At 41.6% G+C, this 18628-nt stretch overlaps 1 protein-coding gene across 8 annotated transcripts in view; it reads left to right on the top strand.

Annotated features, from left to right (window-relative positions):
* The window catches only part of LOC141108094 (beta-1,4-galactosyltransferase 1-like), a 431706-nt gene that overhangs the window by 54680 nt on the left and 358398 nt on the right, over nucleotides 1–18628 (top strand). For all 8 annotated transcript variants that reach the window (XM_073599387.1, XM_073599370.1, XM_073599345.1 and 5 more), the window contains one exon: nucleotides 1308–1540. In XM_073599387.1, coding sequence (XP_073455488.1) covers nucleotides 1308–1540 — 233 coding nt within the window. The remainder of the gene's footprint in view (nucleotides 1–1307; nucleotides 1541–18628) is intronic.

The raw sequence follows: 18628 nt of genomic DNA, 5'->3' as shown, positions 1-18628 counted from the left end.
ATCCCATCTGGTAGTCGGGACCCCCAGCTAGCTGTCACAATTTAAAAAAAAAACGTGGCTGAGAGGGGCACGCTGCAATACTTTACAGGCTACAAAAAATTATTATTATTATTATTATTTTTTTTTTTTTTTACTTTGGAGTGTAATTAGCAGTGAGCTATTAATTAGATGATTTGTGCCTGTGTTTCATATTCCGCTCCTGATGTCATAACCTCTAGATTAGAGCTTTATTTTTTCTTCTTTTGGGTATATAGGCGGCGGACGGGTGTCTAGATCTAGGGACATTGTTTATTTTTAATAAAGGAATTGTCAAAAACTGTCTGTGTTCTTATTTCTTTTTTACACTTTTTTTGGTGAATGGGTAGGGGTAAAATATACCCCATACTCATTCACATTGGGGGTGGGATCTGGGGACCCCTTCTTAAAGGGGGCGTCTGGATTCTGATAAGCCCCCTGCCAGCAGACCCCCAAAAGCACAGCCCAGGGCTGTGGGGAAGAGGCCCTTGTCTTAATCAACATGGGGACAGGGTGCAAGGTGCTTTGGGGTGGGGGGGTAGAGCCCCCCTGCCCCAAAGCACCTCCCCATGTTGAGGGCATGTGGCCTGGTATGCTTTGGGGGGCGTTCACACTGCATGCTCAGATAAGGGTCTGGTATGGATTTTGGGGGGGACCCCACATCATTTTTTTTTTTTAATTGTGGCTTTTTTTTACATTTTTGTATTGCTGGCAATGTTTTTTTTTTTCATTCAGCTGTCAAGCCCCTTGACAATTGATGACTCAACCATTGCTAAGGACTTTGCAGCCAGCTTCCCGACCCACTCCTTAATAACCAGCTATTCACTATGCCCTGATTGGGCAAAGGTTTGCCCAATCAGGGCTTAGAATGCACTGTGCAACAAGCAGTGCATTGTGAGTCACTCGACGGACGAACATCCCACCAAGCAACCTGCAAATTCGGGTGTGCGCTAAAAGGGTGAACAGGCGATGTTCAGGTTGAACTTTTACTTGGCTCAAACTATTCACCCAACTCTACTGCCTGGACTTTGATGGCTCTGAACCTGGAAGTTCTCAGAGCAGAGCACTGTAAAATGTCTCATTTCTATTAACATTTGCAAAGTGATCTCAGTTAGAGACCTTTTTTATCTCCTGCTGGGACCAGGATTGCAGGCACCAGCCATGCCCTAGGCACTTGTTTATGTCATATTATGGGTTATTCGGCTCTGATTCTCAGATAATAAATGTAACATTGCAGGATATAATGATCTACGCTAAGACTAACTTAAATATTTTTCTCAATCGTATTACAGGTCCTATATTAATTAATCTGGAGGAGGACATGTCATTTTTACATACCATTTCAGAAAATCCAAATGTGCAGTTTGGAGGAAGAGCAATACCTCAGCTTTGTAAGGCTCTGCAGAAAATTGCCATAATTATTCCATATCGTAACCGGGAACCCCATCTTAAAACGTGGCTGCATTACATGCATCCATTTCTACAAAAGCAGCAGGGAGAATATGGAGTATATGTGGTGGAACAGGTAACATTAATTTTTGCTTAATCTATACAAATGCCCTGATTTACTGAAAAGGAATGCAAAGTGAAGAGAAGTAAAACTAGGTCTAATTTAATAACACTATACTAATAAGTAGAAGTTACACATGCTTAATTACTACTACATGCCACTTATATCATAAGGAGCTATTTTTATTTCTGTATCTGTCTGTACTTTCCTGCATCTTTTAGCCATCAATTGCTTATACTAGCTATTGATTCTAGCAATTTTAGTAGTGTGTTTGAGCTACTAAAAAATTGCCATGTAGCTCTAGCCTTACAACCAACCATTTGTCTATTAACCTCATATTAGAATTTAGTTGTTGATAATATAGATAAATGAATGGCAAAGTAATGCTTTGCAAAGTTCAGAAGTACAGAAAAGAATTTCTTTATACTATTTAAAAAGAAAATATACTATAACTTGTAGTTGTAGTAGTTTGGCATCAATATATATGTGTAACGCCCCCTGGGTCTTCTGGGAGCAGGGTGTGACCTCCAGAGGCAGGGGGCGAGCTAGCATTTACCCCAGGGCTGAGTCCATGGCTATAATGGGGAATATTGAACAGAAATTGGGCACCAGTCACTTTTGATATTTTTAAAGCTTTAATGCAGAACTTGGAAGAAGGTAGTAGGAGAGAGGTTTAAAGGTCTCAGATACCAGTTGCAGATCACTTACAGACTCCTTGGATCCAGAAAACAGCTTGACAGTACCAGAACCTTTAGGCCAACCTGGCAATACTGCAAACAGGTTTTAGATGTAGGTGCGTCCTCCAAACGAGTCACCCTCGAGTCTCAGCTTGGCTTGGCTTCTTCCACACAGGCAAGACAGGTTAAGGACCACCTCAGGATTAGTAGGCCCCAGACAGGCTTCTGGGCCTACTTGCAGAGCTCACTTCAGCAGCACATCCTCAGGCCAGAAGGGCCTGAGGTAAGAGAAAGCGAGCGCATGGCCCAGCCCAAATAAATATCCTTTCCCAGAATGCACCAGCATCTAAGAATCTCCTACTGGGCTGGCTGGAAGAAGAATAAATATTCATAGCTCAGTTGTACTTCTCATACTGGCCTGTGGTACCAGTGACACCTACTGGCGATAGTGAGAAATGTACAACCTAATTGAGATTAGGGAAAGACCAGATAAACTGTACAATCAGTCTGAGCTGTCTACAGCCCAGCCAAAAACTAAATGTACACGATAGCCCCAGTTTAGGACCAAGGGGCTTCATTTGTATCTCTGCTGCCCACTGGGTGGTACCATGGGCACTCTCAATAGTGCCACGTCCCAAAATTATAATAGAATGTTTTTGGGAATCGGGAATAATGGACTTTAAAGGCACATACACATCAATCAATATTTAAAAAGATCCATTTAATCCCAGTCAAAATTATGTATAAAACTATTGAGACATTACTAGGCACTACATATCCCAGGCATGGTGTGATACATGTATACCACACACAAGAAGGCTTGTTTAGATGTAGACTATGTATTTCAAGTTCCTCCAGTTGCTGGGGTTCCACTACACCATCAAGGATAGCTCTACATGTTTCGCAACCTAGTCACTTCTTCAGGAGCCAATAGAGGAATATAAATAATAATGTATATATGTTTTAGGAGTACAAAACTGATTACATATACATAACAGATATTTCACATTTTACCATAATTCAACACGTACTGCTATTAAAAAAATACAGTTACGTGCTTGCTTCTGAGGTCAAAGGAGGGAGGACCATATCAGACTGCAGAATTAATCCCTATGCACTCGCACAGTAATGCCCTGTACACACGGTCGGACTTTCCGACGGAAAATGTGCGATCGGAGCTTGTTGTCAGAAATTCCGACCGTGTGTGGGCTCCATCGGACATTTTCAATCGGATTTTCCGACACACAAAGTTTGAGAGCAGGCTATAAAATTTTCTGACAACAAAATCCGATCGCGTTAATTCCAACCATGTGTGGCCAATTCCGACGCACAAAGTGCCACGCATGCTCAGAATAAATTCCGAGACGGAACTGCTCGGTCTGGTAAAATTAGCATTCGGAATGAATATAGCACTTTCGTCAGGCTGCAATATTTTAAATTGTTTAATGCAGCGGACTCTGTTCTTCTTTATAATGCTAGAAGAATGAAGTAGTTTTGCTGCTCATATTCACACAGACTTCTCACAAACTTCTCTCTTTATTATTTATCATGATTTCATCAATATATTTTGATTTGTCACATCTGACAAAAAAAAGATAGAGATATATATATATATAGATATATAGAATATATCCATCTATATATATATATATATATATATATATATATATATATACACACACACACACACACACACACACACACACACACACACACACACATACATACATACACACACAAGATAATAATGGTGTTGTGATAACTTGACGCACAAAACGCACCCAAAACTATTCTGGAATAAAAAAAAAAAAAAAAAAAACAAGATCAGGCTTGAAAAAAATGCAAACAAAAAAAAAATATTATATATTTTTTTTTTTTTATCACAACACCATTATTATCTTGTATTATTTAATCTCAAGGAGATTGCTTGGCGTTGGTGTCTCTTGTTAATTTCACATTGTATTTTTGAAATGTACCTGCCTCCTCACAAACAAACTGTCCTTTTTGAAGGAAAACACACATAGGCATAATTGAAACAAAAATTCCTTTATTAAGGGCTCAGAACCAAACAAAGAGGGAGGCAACGCTGGATAAACATCAGAAATTGGCAAAGCCTTTGGCCCCCAGGGCACACATCAATTATTTTACAGCAAAATTGGTGGCCTGAGGAGTCCTCATCTAAGGGAGTGCAGTCTAGTCCAGAAGTCCAAGAGAATCACAAACAGCAGCAGATGACATGTATGTCCCCAGGCTGTGGTCATACAAGAGGCTGCATCTTTTGCCAGATCAGACTGAACCCAGGTCATCACTCTCTGGTCTACCTTACACGCTTCCTTCCTGGCTGTGGCTCTGGTGTTGTAGGTGTGGCAGGAGGAGGAGGACCATGGGTGAGCTCACAAATGTGGGTTTCACATGTGAGTTGGCCCCTCAACCCCTTATTTAGAGCTTCCAAAATTACAAACTCGCATAAGAGGCGTTGACCCTCCTTCATTTGCATCATTTTGCATGCAGTTAGCTCAGCAAAATCCTCTTCCACACTGTGGGGTGTTCTGAGGGCCTCAGTAGCCTTCCAAAATAGACCTATTGCAGCCTCCTCCAAGTTACTCTTCATCCTGCCACTTTTTCTTTGAAGGCGGAGGGGAGGGACCTGGATATTGGGCAGCCTGCTTGGCCCGGCCACCTCCTGGCTGAGACTTCCCTGTGTCTGAAAAAGGGACATGGTTTTAGTTTTTGGTTCATCAATCACAATCATAAATTAGTACTCCAAACTAACATCTATTTAACATCATTAATTGGACAACCAGAAATATTTAGAAGAATGCTATACCTGGCTCAAGCTGGGCTCCTCCACATGTTGCTGCCTGGAAGGCCCAGGTTGGACGTCAGAAGCCTCAGCTGGGGGGGAAGGAAGCGTGGAAGGAAGCGTGGAAGGAAGACTGGAGAGTGCTGGCCTGGGTTCAGTCTGACCTGACAGAAAATGCAGCCTGTCGTAGTACCACAGCCTGGGGAGATAAAGGTCATCTGCAACTGCTGATCTCTGGGAATCCTGGACCTTCTTGTGCTCCCTTAGATATGTGCTCCGCATGCCACCAATTAGGGCCTTCAAATATGGGATGTCTGCCGTGGGGATCACCGGCTTCACAAATTGCAGCAAATTATCCAGCGCTGCCTTCCTCTTTGTTTGGTTCTTATAATCGGGGTGGTTTACCTGCCACAGACAGGGTAGTTCCCTGAACATATCTATTAATATGCAGATAAACTCCTGATTCTTCAAGATATTCATTTTCACTGCAAGACACAACACCTGACAAACCCTAATGTCAGCCTAAAGTCTTCTAAACTTGTCCAAATACAGGCCTCAATCTAGAAGCAGCATAGGCCCAATTTTAAATCTTACCTTCGTCATCAGGATCGGCGCCTCCGATACTCCTTCCTTAGCTCACAGATCGTACGTACTATGCACGCGTGTTACGCTTTATATACACTGCACATGTGTGAAACTCCACCCGCCCCTGACGTTCTTTCTAGTCTATTCCCTGCCCCTTCTCGTTCCGTGCAGTGGGGGAAGAGCACATGGCGGAGACAGAGCAGGTGTCTGATAATTACACCAACGAGGAGGAGGAAAGGCCAGAGCCAGAAACATCCCAAACCGGGAGGAGACGATTTAAGACCTCAAATATGTTCTTTGAGGAGATGTTGGAGATGGTGGACATCCTGAAGAGGGCCAACTATTATGGGAAGTATGGACCTTACCCCAACCCCAATGTCAGAAAGGCCAAGATAATGGCGAAAGTAGTCAAGAGTCTGCACCGGAATTTTTTGGGTACGGCGATCCAAGGATCAATTGAGGAAGCGGTGGTCGGACCTCAAATTAAGGGAGCATGAGCAGTACAGAAGGATCAGGAGAGTGTTGCAAAAAAGTAAGTAGTTGTGCTGTGTTCCTATTCGTTATTTTTATTACGTTCGTGCTGCTCCGTGTGCTTTTCTTAACTGTTGTACAGTTTAAAATGGCAACTTTCATGTTCATGGTGCACATTATTCGTTCGTTCGGCATAGAAAACACCATGTTTTGTCCAGATGCAGTTCTAAACATTTTTTCAGGCATACTTCTGTTAACTAAATGTTGGTGTCTAGATGGGTTTGTAACTAGAATGAAATGCAAACTAGATTCTGTGTAAGGAGAGGACACTCGGCAGCTGTTTACACATCTGGACGCTGGAGCACTAGTGTGGGACACAAGAACACCCTTTTTTTAGGGGGTCCCACACAGGTGCTCCAGTGTATACTATAGGGGTGACTCCATCTGTGAAGCTTGTACAAAACAGGTAAGTATTCAAGCTTGACAAAGGACAAAAATATTTCTTCATCTTGGAACTCTGCCAAAATAGACAATTGTACCCCAAATATCTGTGTGCTAAGTATACCTATTTTTTTTGACATAGGGGATAAAAGACTCGGAGGACACCACTCATCTGAGGAGACCACAGACCCACCACCTCGTGAAGAAGTGGAAATCCACCAAAGACAAGCAGAGCAGGAGGAGGGAGACATGGTGGAAATTGTCACCACAACAGGTGAGTGTCTGCGACCACAGGCTCAGGTAAGAGATGGATGCGGCATATTTATAATTCATGGTGTGTTTTTGTTTCTATATTTTTAGGTGATCGTGATATTGTTGATGAAGGACATTTCATCAGTGAGAGTGCCCAGATCCTGATCAGGGAGATCATGGGGTGTAATAGGGACTTGGAAAACATCCAGAAAAACATCAATGATGTTCAAAACAAAAATGAAGAACATCATTGATGTTTTAGGGAGAGTTTAAAACACCTCCAAATCCCTTACTTTTTTGTGTTTTTTTAATCTAAAAATTTTACACATTTTTTGACATATTCGAGAAAAGCCAAATTTTGAAGATGCACACAGTGTGTCAACATGTGCTATCTGCCATCACGGGAGATCAATGAAGGCGTTTTGGGGGTGCAACCCCTTCCTCAATAATAAAGTAGCTGAGAGGAAAGAGTTGCACCCACAAAACACGTCCCTTGATCCCCCATGATGGCAGCTAGCACATGTTGACATTCGGGAATTTGTGTGCATCTTCAAAATTTGGCTTTTCCAGGGGTGACTTCACCCCATCTGAACGCAATATCAAACACAGTTTATAAATACTCATGTCTGATATTGCCTTCAATTTCTACAAAAGTTGAACTTTGTAAGTTCCAGATATGTGTATTTCTTGTTGCTTTTAAACATGCCTGTTTTACCTTAAATGGACATTTCTACTTTTAATAATGTGACCCAAAAATTGTTACACAACAAACATGTTGGTTTGTTTTAAAAACCTTTTATAAATGCACATGTGATTGTGCTGGTATTAAAAAGATTGATAATCAAGAATGTGTGGATTATTGTTTCAATGCTCCAAAAATTTTGTTGTGGTAAAATTGGTGTTTTCTGTCACAATGGGGCTTATTTCCTAAGGGCAAATCCACTTTGCACTACAAGTGCCATTTCAGTGCAGTCTCAAGTGTAGTTCAAAGTGCCTTTGCCTTTAGTAAATAACACCCAACAGTGCTTTCTAATGTTACACAATCACGCCATTTTCAGGACTACCCACATTTCAGTCAGGGTCAGCTAAAAGAAACACAAGCAGTAAATGTCAGCAAATATTTTAGTAGTTAAAATTATTTTTTTATTTAAAAAATGTCTCAGACATTGTCTGGCATATTGATGGCCCCCCTACCCGCAAAGTATTCAAGGTATCTTAGACGAAACCTCGCGGGCACTCAGGGGGGGCCAGCCAGGACGGCCAGCTTCAAGTGCTGTCAGGGTTGGTTCATTTACATGAAATCCAGATTCAGGCCCAACTGAGGCAGCATAGTTGGCAGAATTTCTCCTTAAAAAATTGTGGAGAACACAGCAAGCCAGGATGATGTGATTGAGTTTATATTCCACCATGTGTATCGGTGTAAGAAATAAGCAGAACTGGCTGACCATTATTCCAAATGTGTTCTCCACCACTCATCTGGCTCTGGCCAGCCGGTAATTAAAAACCCTCTGGAACGGGGTGAGGGTCCTCATAGGGAATGGCCGCATAAGATGGTCCCCCAGCGCAAACGCTTCATCCGCAACAAAGACGAATGGGAGTCCTTCCGCATTGTCTTCTGGAGGTGGCAAGATCAAGCTGCCATTTTGGAGACGCCTGTAGAACTCCGTCTGGGCGATGACTCCACCATCTGACATCCGGCCATTCTTCCCCACATCCACATGCAGGAACTCGTAAGTAGCCGACACAATACTATTGAACCCCTTATAGTTGTAATAGTATGACCCCGAGTTGGGTGGTGGGACGATGTGGACGTGTTTCCCATCAATTGCCCCTCCGCAGTTAGGAAAGTCCCACCGCTGGGAAAAGTGGGAAGCCACAGTCTGCCATTCCTGTGGGTTGGAAGGAAACTGGAGTAAAACCAGAAAACTAAATTAATCATTTTGCATATCAACATGGAAAGCAGATTAGACACAAACATTCTTGGCCAACATCAGTATAACATTTAGTTTAGGGAGTATTTAAAGACAACAGTATAAGGTCCACCTATCAGGTCCCCCCCCCCTCTCATGGGCCATTTGTAAAATTTTATGGGGGGGGGATGTTTTGGACAGGTAACCCTCTCCACTTCATTGAGAGATGAATGCCTAAATAATGGATTACTTTGGCCAGCCCCTCCTTACTTTACACTATTGGCAGCCCACTGGACAGGTAACAAGTGTCATAATACAAAGATATAAATACACACTGTACACATTTTAGCACATTTTTCCATTCTGCTATTACCTATCAAGGTTTTAATAGGATACAAAAACTTTAAACAGTACCATTTGAAAGTATTCAGGCAGGCCCTTGCACTACATGCTCTGGGGAATTCATCCATAAATCTGATAACAAAAGAGGTGGGTATAGTGTGCATGGGTTTGGCAAAGTCAGCAGATAGAGGATTGGTATCAGCTGAGTTAGCAGTTGGGGAGAGGGAGGGTTCCAAATGATTTTGGGACACAAAAAAAAAAAAGCCTCTGGCACTCTGCCAGAATTTCAAGCACACATTACAATTTTACACATTTTAGGGGGTATTTAGGGTAAAGCACTACTATGGAGCTGACAAAATACACTGTATAAGTGACTACATGAGGTGAATATAGGGCCAGGAGAGCATGCTGGGGAGGTAAGTGAAGGCAAATATGTATGAAGAACAAAAAAAATAACATAAAAATCCAGCATTCATGAGGACAAAGGGGACATTCACAGCATATTACAATCATGGTAATTATGGAATGAGGAAAGAAATACAATATATTATCAAACATTAAATACAATAAAATGTGATGTTAAAGGATAAATCTTACCTTAATATAGTCCTTCTGCAGGACCTGGATGAAGGCAGAACAGGTCTCTGGGATAATGATCCCCAGAGCCTGGGGGGAGATGCCTGTAAGACCTCAAGTTCCCGACAGGCTTCTCCCCGTCGACAAGTACTGCAGGGTGGCGACTAGCCTCTGCTCCGGAGTGATGGCTTGCTTCATGCAGGTATCCTGCCTGCTGATATAAGGAGTCAGCAAAGCCAACAAACGGTGAAATATGGGGTCTGTCATCCGGAGAAAGTTCCTGAAATCATCAGGACTATATTCTCACGGATCTCATGGAGAAAAGGCATGTGACAGAATTGGTTACGCTGGAGCAACCAATTCTTGGTCCATGAACTCCTCCCCACCCTGTTCATGGACTGGACTTGTGCCAAGGTAAGGACCCCAACACCAAGCCCCCGCACAGCACAAATTCTACGAGGAGTATGTATACGCAACATGGCTAGAAAATGGTCGGCTGCTCAGAACGAAGTAACAGAATGCACTGAAGAACAGCAAGGCCTGTGAAGAACGACCTGAAAAACAGTGTGCGAATGAACACGAACACAATGACAAGTTAATTGTACTCGCTGCATGCACTGAAGACCAGATACAAACCCACAAGCACAAACTGAACAGCAGAAAACAATCTGAAAGCCACGAGTCTGAAAAAGCACGAATCGTCTCTCACCAAACTTTTACTAACACGAGATTAGCAAAAGGAGCCCAAAGGGTGCCGCGCTTGGTTCTGAACTGCCCTTTTATAGTCTCATCGTACGTGGTGTACGTGACCGCGTTCTTGCCGATCGGAATTTCCGACAACTTTGTGCGACCGTGTGTATGCAAAACAAGTTTGAGCCAACATCCGTTGGAAAAAATCCATGGATTTTGTTGTCGGAATGTCCGATCAATGTCCGATTGTGTGTACGGAGCATAAGTGTTGAATTATGGTAACATATAAACTATGAACAAAAACATATATATACACATTATTTATTTTCCTCAAATAGATGCACTATTGGCTCCTAAAGAAGCGACTAGGTCGTGAAACATGTAGAGCTATACTTTATGGTGTAGTGGAACCCCAGCACCTGTAGGAACTTTAAATACATAGTCTATATCTAGACAAGCCTCCTTTTGTGCAGTATACATGTATCACACCATCCCTGGGATATGTAGTGCCTAGTAATGTCTCAATAGTTTTATACGTCTTTTTAACTGGAATTTTGTATAAGGGTTTATGATATTGTTAAAAATAAAAAATGAATCTTTTTAAAATATTGATTGATGTGTATCTGCCTTTAAAGTCCATATTCCTGATTCCCAAAAACATTTTGTTATAACTTGAAGTTTGGGTTGACTGACACTTTATAAAAGTGACAGTATAGTAGCATTTTAGGACAAAGCAGGAGTAAACACATACCATGTGTAAGATCCTAGAAAACAGAAAACCATAGTCAGAGATTTTACTGAGAAAGCTCTGCCTCTTCTTACTCAAATCACATTCCCTTGGAGCCCTCCATATCTGTCCCTACATTTAAAGCACAAGTAGCAAAAGATTAAGCCTAGGTTCATTGGAGAGATTTGGCATGCGAATTGACATGTCAAATTGCATGCCATATCGGCTTCTTTTGTTGTTAATGGCACCGTCCGAATCGAACCGATTCCAAAAAGTGGTTCCTGTACTACCTTTGGTGACTTCGACCCGCACAGATGTCTCTGAAATCACTCCTGAAGTCAGACTCACGTGCTGGTACAAAATCAGCTGAATTTGCACAATTTCTAACCTGTAGTCAGTGTGACCCTAGGCTATTACAATGAAAAACAATTAGCAATGAGTGACAATTATTTTCTGCCAATGTTTGGAAGAGTTCAAGTTTGCTTTCTATAATTCAGTTGCCACAAACAATGCCTGCATTGTTGCCACAAACAATGCCTGAATTGATTGTAATGTTTGCATTTGTCAACTTTGGGGAAGTGTTCCATGGAATTTTAATAGCAAGTAATTTATTTACAGTTCTGAGTACCTTAAAGTTAAACTCAATGCAGATATAAAAGACAAAAAAATAATGCATCTCTGTATCTATTAAAACAAAATGTGATGCATTAAAAACATGTATACTTGTGTAAGTACTTGATTGTGACTGACAGCCTTCTTCAATCCACTGTACAACCTAGCTGAGATGCATGCTAACCGAATGAGAAAGAGTGATAGAGAAAAAAAGCTTGCCACTGTGTTGCTTTTCAGGCAGGACTGCTCTATTATGGGGAGATTAGTAATAGGAAGATAACATTGTTTTATGCTTCTAGTTCAATTCCTTTGGAATGGCAAGAACACTGCATTTTTGTCAAGATCAACATATATTTTCTAAACTTTCTGAAAATGGTCTTAGCCTGAAAGAAAACTAAAGTAGCCACCATATGTACAGACTGTTAGACTGCAGTATATTAAAACCGAACTCCAGCTTTATCTTCAGTTTTGCATAGTTGTACAGCCTCCTTTCTTGTACAAAAATTGATTGCAATGATTTTCCAGCACACAGTAAGTTTATCACAGTGTGCGTTATAACTGCAGCAATTCAGACAGGGCCTGCCTCATTCCCTGGCTGGAGAACATCAATTGCAATCCCACAAGAAACACCCACTTTTCCAAACTGGCACCCATCAAGGTATTTGGATATTTGTATAACTCCTTCCAAGAGCCAGACCATTGCTTGCGTGAGGGCTGAGGGCCAGTAAGGCCTGTTCACACTGTTGTGCAGCATTAGCACACCTTATGCTGTGTGTTAAGGTGTGTTTTGTCAAGACAGTCCATTAATTTAGATGAACTGCCTAATGCAACAACACATACCAAAAAAAGGTGAATGCAGAGACCCAATGATAACAGCGCTGGGTGTAAAATAAAATTTGTAATGAAAACAGAAAATATTTATTTCAAGGGAGAAGAACCAGGAAAGGCAAAATATTAGCAGATTAGGTTCACCAGGGTGAATGATTTCTAGACCATAGAAGACCATACTGTCCTGAGAGACAAGACTGCAGAGCAAAAAAAAAAAAAAAAAAAGATACTACTGGGAAGAATTTAAATATAAGAGCTCAGAAGTCTTCCCTTCCCTCCTTTCCACTTTTCTCCTTCCTTCTGTGCAGCCACCCAGACAAGTCTCTGCCCGGGGGTCTGGTTCCACATGAATTTCCCCATCCCCCCCTTTCTTTTCACTTAGCTTTTCTTTTCAAATATAATTTTTTCTATTAAAGCTCAGGGAGGGCAAAGCCCAGGTAGAACATCAACATAACGCAATCGTGAGCAATTCCAAATAAACAATATACAATTTGTTCATCAATTGAGTCTGCATACAGAGGTATCAAAAGCCCACATAGATGTAAACAACAGGTATGTCTAATATAGGTTTCTGAAATTTTTAAGATGAGGCATTAGACCGCCCAATCCCCTCGTCTTTTTATGTATTTCCAAAGATCAGAGTAGAGAGAGAAATAAATAGAGGAAGAAAAGAAAATAGAAAAAGAGGGGCGGAGAACAGAGGAGGGAAAAGGTGGGGGGGGGGGGAAGGGGTATCCAGGCGGGGAAGGATGCCAATGGTGTAGGTGGGCAGACTATCAAGTGAATATCAAGTCTTCCATTTTGTTTATGTCCTCTACTTTGCATAGCCAAACTCGCAATAGTTGGTGGCGTTTGTTTCTTCCAAAGTAGAGGAATGCAGGACTTGGCAGCATTCAATAAGTGTCGCACAACTGATTTTTGGAATTGTTTCACGGGGAATGTAGAAACGTGGAGTAAGACGAAAGCAGGATCATCAGGAATCTTGTGCTCGGTGAATTTTTCAGTGACACTCCGGACTACTGTCCAAAAGTGTTTCAGTTTGGGGCAGGACCAAAATGTGTGGAGGAACATTCCTCTGTCCCTCTGGCATCTCCAACAGCGATCTGTAGTGTTTGGCTAGTACTTGTGTAATAGATGCGGTGTATGATACCACCTAGTCAGAATTTTGTAGTTGATTTCCTGAATTTTCATACAGATTGACGTCTTCAGCAAAAATCAAAGAATGAGTTGTTGAGTTTCTGTGAATAAGCGGTTCAATTCTGTCTCCCACTTTTGTAAAAACTGTAAACGCGGTTGTTCTGAGGGCATAATTAGTAAAGTATACATCTTAGACAGTACTCGTGTCAGAGTCCCTTCATCTAAACAGTAGTCTAGCTCTTCTTTTCTTAGCTCCTGGCCTTTTATGGTCCCTCAGGTTGGAGTCCCTTCCCACCCCCTTCCCATCAAATTCTGTTTCTTAGACCTTACCTTCCCATTCCATGCTGTGGGGTTGTCCATGGGCCTATAACATAAAAAAATTTAGTGGTTTCACTGACTAATGCATGTTAGTGCTCCTAGCTGTTCCTCACTATTATGCTGGCAATTGCGCTATATTCAGTTGAATTTTGTAACCTGGGCATTTACTTTATGGTTTTGACACATTGAAGCTGTGTCTGTTTCCATTATTATAATATCCACAGTAACTAATGCCCGTTTCTTCCTGTACTGGCAAAACACTCAATTAAATAAAGAATGTTTTAAAAATATTAGCAGATTAAACTCCAGCTTTAAATTTTTGCTCCTGAATTTAGATCTCCCTTTATGACACTGACTGTCATTCAGGCTGAAAAAGTGTGGATATTTTCTAGCAGAAAAGAAGTACTGTGGGGTACAGCTCCAGATTTAGATACTACATTGCAGCAAAAATTCCTTCTTTATCTTTAAATGGGCTTTTATGTTTTTATTTTACCTTTTGCTTTAAATTTTCAAAATGCAAAAAATATACAATTTTAAATTTAAACCTATTTGTTGCTTAGTAACCTAAAGGATAAGTTCACCTTTCGAAAGAAAAAATAGTAAATGCACATATGTTTGCAGGAAAAAAAAAAGTGCATTAATTATTTTTTCCCTAAGAAGCCTGTAAAGCATTGCACCGTTGATCAGTGGATCGGGGTGCAATGCCACACTCCTGCAAACAAGCCTGCATATGGGCTGGCTGTTTACAAGCGGGTGAATAAACTACAAGGCTCATCAGCAACCTCGCAGTCCATTACATACCTACAAGCCGTTAGCCGCAAAGGCTGACAGTACTTGTAGTTCAAGTCATTCCCAGGAAACTGTGAATGAAGGACGCTGCTACGTGACAGGAGAAGTTCCCTGCCTTCTGTCACTAGGAGGGGGAGGGAGAGGGTTGAGGATGCAGCTACTAGAACATGTTACATCTACCAGAAGGTGAACTTATCTTATAAACGCAACTTCGACTTTTATATTTTGTAAAAATGTTAAGTTTTTCTGGGCTCCATTCACAAAGCGGTATATACCGCTTTAAGATCCACTGTAAAATACCTGGTATGGATTGGGGGGAGTCCCTACGCTGTTTTAAAAAAAAAAAGTCATGCCAGCACTTCTTTGGTTTACATTCTGCTGTCAGTGGGGAATCCCTCTGACAGCAGATGAGTCATGGTTGTTAAGGCTGGCCCCTTAACAACCAGCATTTTTCTGGTTACTGCTACTGGCTCTTTAGCAACTACCTAATTCCTAAACAGATTCCTTGAAGAGGAGTTCCGCCAACCCCCCCCCCCCACAAAAAAATTAAAACAAATACTGTAGCTGCTGACTTTTAATATTAGGACACTTACCTGACCAGGGTTCCGGCGATGTCGACTTTACATCACTGGACATTTTTTTTTTTTTTTTTTTTTTTTTTTAATAAAGGACTTGTCCCAAGCAGTCTCTTGTCTTGTTTACCATTTTGACACTTTTTTTAAAGGCATATAAGCCTTTAAAATTTTTCATTTTAGTGTCCCATAGACTTTAACGGTGTTCCGGCGTCTTTGGAATTTGCCCCGAACAGCGCATATTGTTCGGTGTTCACCAAACATCCCGAACTACCAAAGTTTAGCCCAAACTTATGCTGGGGCCGAACCGTTCGCCCATCTCTAATTGTCTGTATGCCAGTATCACTCAAACTGGTAGCCTGTGTACTACTGGCTTTAGTTTTTCGCGTAAATTTGAGAACATCAATAAATGTGGAAAATTTATTGAGGGGTTTAGGAGAAACAAATTTGAGTCCTCTATCAAGGACAGATTTTTCAGCTTCTGTCAATGTAACAGAACTCAAATTAAAAATACCTGTCCCTCTTACTTTCTTTTTCTTTTGGCCTTGGTCCCTCCACCCCCCTCTGGTCCCTCTTTTCTTTCTAAATGTCCTGGATGTCCTTCCATGGCTCTCTGAAAACCCTAATGGGACCAGAATGGTTTTGATTGTAATTAAATGGAGATCTATGATAATAGTCATCTTCCCTCTCATAGTGAGAATATGAATCCTGATGTGCATTATAGGAGACACTATCTCAAAGTGGAGTGAACCGATTGCTAACACGAATCGGGGTGCGGTAATTATAGTCAAGATTTTGGTGCTGTGGCGCACGGTAATCCTGAGAACTACCCTGATTAAAAGGAAGACCCCTTGGGTTGCTCCTATAATAAGGGTCAACTGGATGTCCTCTAAGTTGACCTCTATCTCTCCCCCCCGGGGCTCCACCTCCCTGTAGAATAAGGGGAGGGGGAGGACCTCGGGGAGGCCGAGGGAGTCCCTGTCTTGGACCTTGTTTTTTGGGTATAGCATCTTTAGATCCTGGTTTCTGAGATGGCTGATAAACCAGTGTTCTATCTGGATGAGCCATGAAAGGAATGGAAGTTTCCATAGATATAGGTTCTCCAGGAGATGAGGGAGGTATGTTAAGTTTCCTCTGCCAATTGAACACTGAGTGCGTAGTATAATCAGTGAAATCCCTGTTATACTTTTTTTGCTTTTTGTTTCTTTGGTCCTTTTCTAAAACATTTTTCAAATTAGTGGATAATAAAATATATTCAGCGGAGGTCTTATGTGGGATCAACTTGTCTCTCAGTTCTCTGATTTCAGTATCAATGAGAGACAATTTGATCTTTTTCTTATCAACCAGGAATACGAGTAGTTTTAAACCCACTTCATTAAAGTATTTGAACCATGATTCCAGGTCAGGTTCATCTTGTTGGGGATGGATGTCCCACCTAAGACCTCTGGGTACCATCTGTTCCTTGGCATATTGCTCAAGGAAAGCTGTATCCCACTGGAGGTGAAGTTCACTAATCATCAGGTTTTTAAGCCGGATGAACAAACCTCCTATTTCAGAGTCTGGATTTGTGTTGACAAAAACACCTTCCGTATTAAGGGACCTAGGAGGTCCTATATTCAAACACATCCATAGGGACAAAAATGTGCAAGAATCAAATGTGAAAAGAAAGCTGCTGTGTAAACAAAGGTCAAACAACAGTGAAAAGATGTACGGGAAAACACTGCGCTAACTAGTGAGAAAAAGGGGGTGAGCAGCTACATACAGTATGACAAAAACAATAGATGAATAGTAGAAAAAATGTAGCGCATAGTATGTGTGTATGTAAACCAAAATATAAAAAAATATTACTCAATTATATTTCAGTCCAAAAAATATTGGTGAGTCTTTTGATGGAATATCATATAATAAACACAAAGTCAATAAACAAATAAGCAGGCGAGTGAGGGGTGTAATGTCCTGCTGCATAGGAATATGGATGTAATCCCAAAGGAAGATGATGTTCCAACCGTTGGCAAAAGGTTGTATAGATCCGTGGGGAGAAAAACATATCAACCAAACAAGGGCATCATGGAAGAAATGGTATGTATAAACTCTTACCAGATCCTATGGACTCCCCTGTCAGTGACAGGGAGTCTGGAAAGCAGTGTGCCACCCAGGGCATAAGGAAGGATATCCCAGCAGTCAAACTCTCCAAGTTGGACTCTGCGTAGATTTGCAGGGGTCACCAGGCATGTCCTCAAAGTTGATAACCAGAGTATGGATCCGAAAGATAGAATATCCCTCATGCAACTGGAGTAAATACTCACTCCCATTCGGATGGTATGTGAAAAGAAAAAATATGCTTCCACATGGTGCAGGTAAAAGGGGATGTTTTTTATTGCTAAAAAAATTAAAGTTACATACGGTAATGTCTTTTCCTGTAGTCTTTCAGGACAGCCACTATTGAGAGATAGTCTCCTCCTCTTCCTCTAGGAAACACTGCGCCAGCCCATAAATTCTCACCTCCCCTGCCGGGCCTCAGTTTTTTCAAGATCACCTCCGGCCAGCTGGGGAGACACAAGAACACATTAATAACATACCATCTAATATCATTATCATGCTGCGTTCTGGTCTTTTTATAAGACCCCCCCCAAAGTTTAGGGTGGGTAACTAGGGCTGTCCTGAAAGACTACAGGAAAAGACGTTACCGGTATGTAACTTTAATTTTCCCTTTTCGTCATTCAGGACAGCCACTATTGAGAGGATAATGGAGCACTTACCAATTAGGGTGGGACTACAGCTTGCAGAACTTTTCGCCCAAAAGGCTGCTCACCTGCCGCCACCAGGTCCACTCTGTAATGCTTAATGAAAATGGAGTAGCTGGACCATGTCACTGCCTTGCATATTTGCTCTGGCGTTGCTCCAGCCTTTTCTGCCTGGGAAGTTGCCACGGCTCTGGTAGAGTGTGCCTTTATACCCATAGGGATCTCCTTCCCTGCTAAAGAATATGCCTGCCCAATAGCTAATCTAAGCCATCTGGCAATCGTGCGTCGAGACTAGGGATGAGCCGAACACCCCCCTGTTCGGTTCGCACCAGAACATGCGAACAGGAAAAAAGTTCATTCGAACACCGTTAAAGTCTATGGGACACGAACATGAATAATCAAAAGTGCTAATTTTAAAGGCTTATATGCAAGTTATTGTCATAAAAAGTGTTTGGGGACCTGGGTCCTGCCCCAGGGGACGTGGATCAATGCAAAAAAAGTTTTAAAAACGGCCGTTTTTTCAGGAGCAGTGATTTTAATAATGCTTAAAGTCAAACAATAAAAGTGTAATATCCCTTTAAATTTCGTAGCTGGGGGGTGTCTATAGTATGCCTGTAAAGGGGCGCATG

Source organism: Aquarana catesbeiana, linkage group LG01 (genome assembly GCF_042186555.1).
Source record: "Aquarana catesbeiana isolate 2022-GZ linkage group LG01, ASM4218655v1, whole genome shotgun sequence".
Classification (NCBI taxonomy): Eukaryota; Metazoa; Chordata; class Amphibia; order Anura; family Ranidae; genus Aquarana; species Aquarana catesbeiana.
Note: the sequence above shows the minus strand (reverse complement) of the source record. Positions and strands in the feature narration are given on the sequence as shown.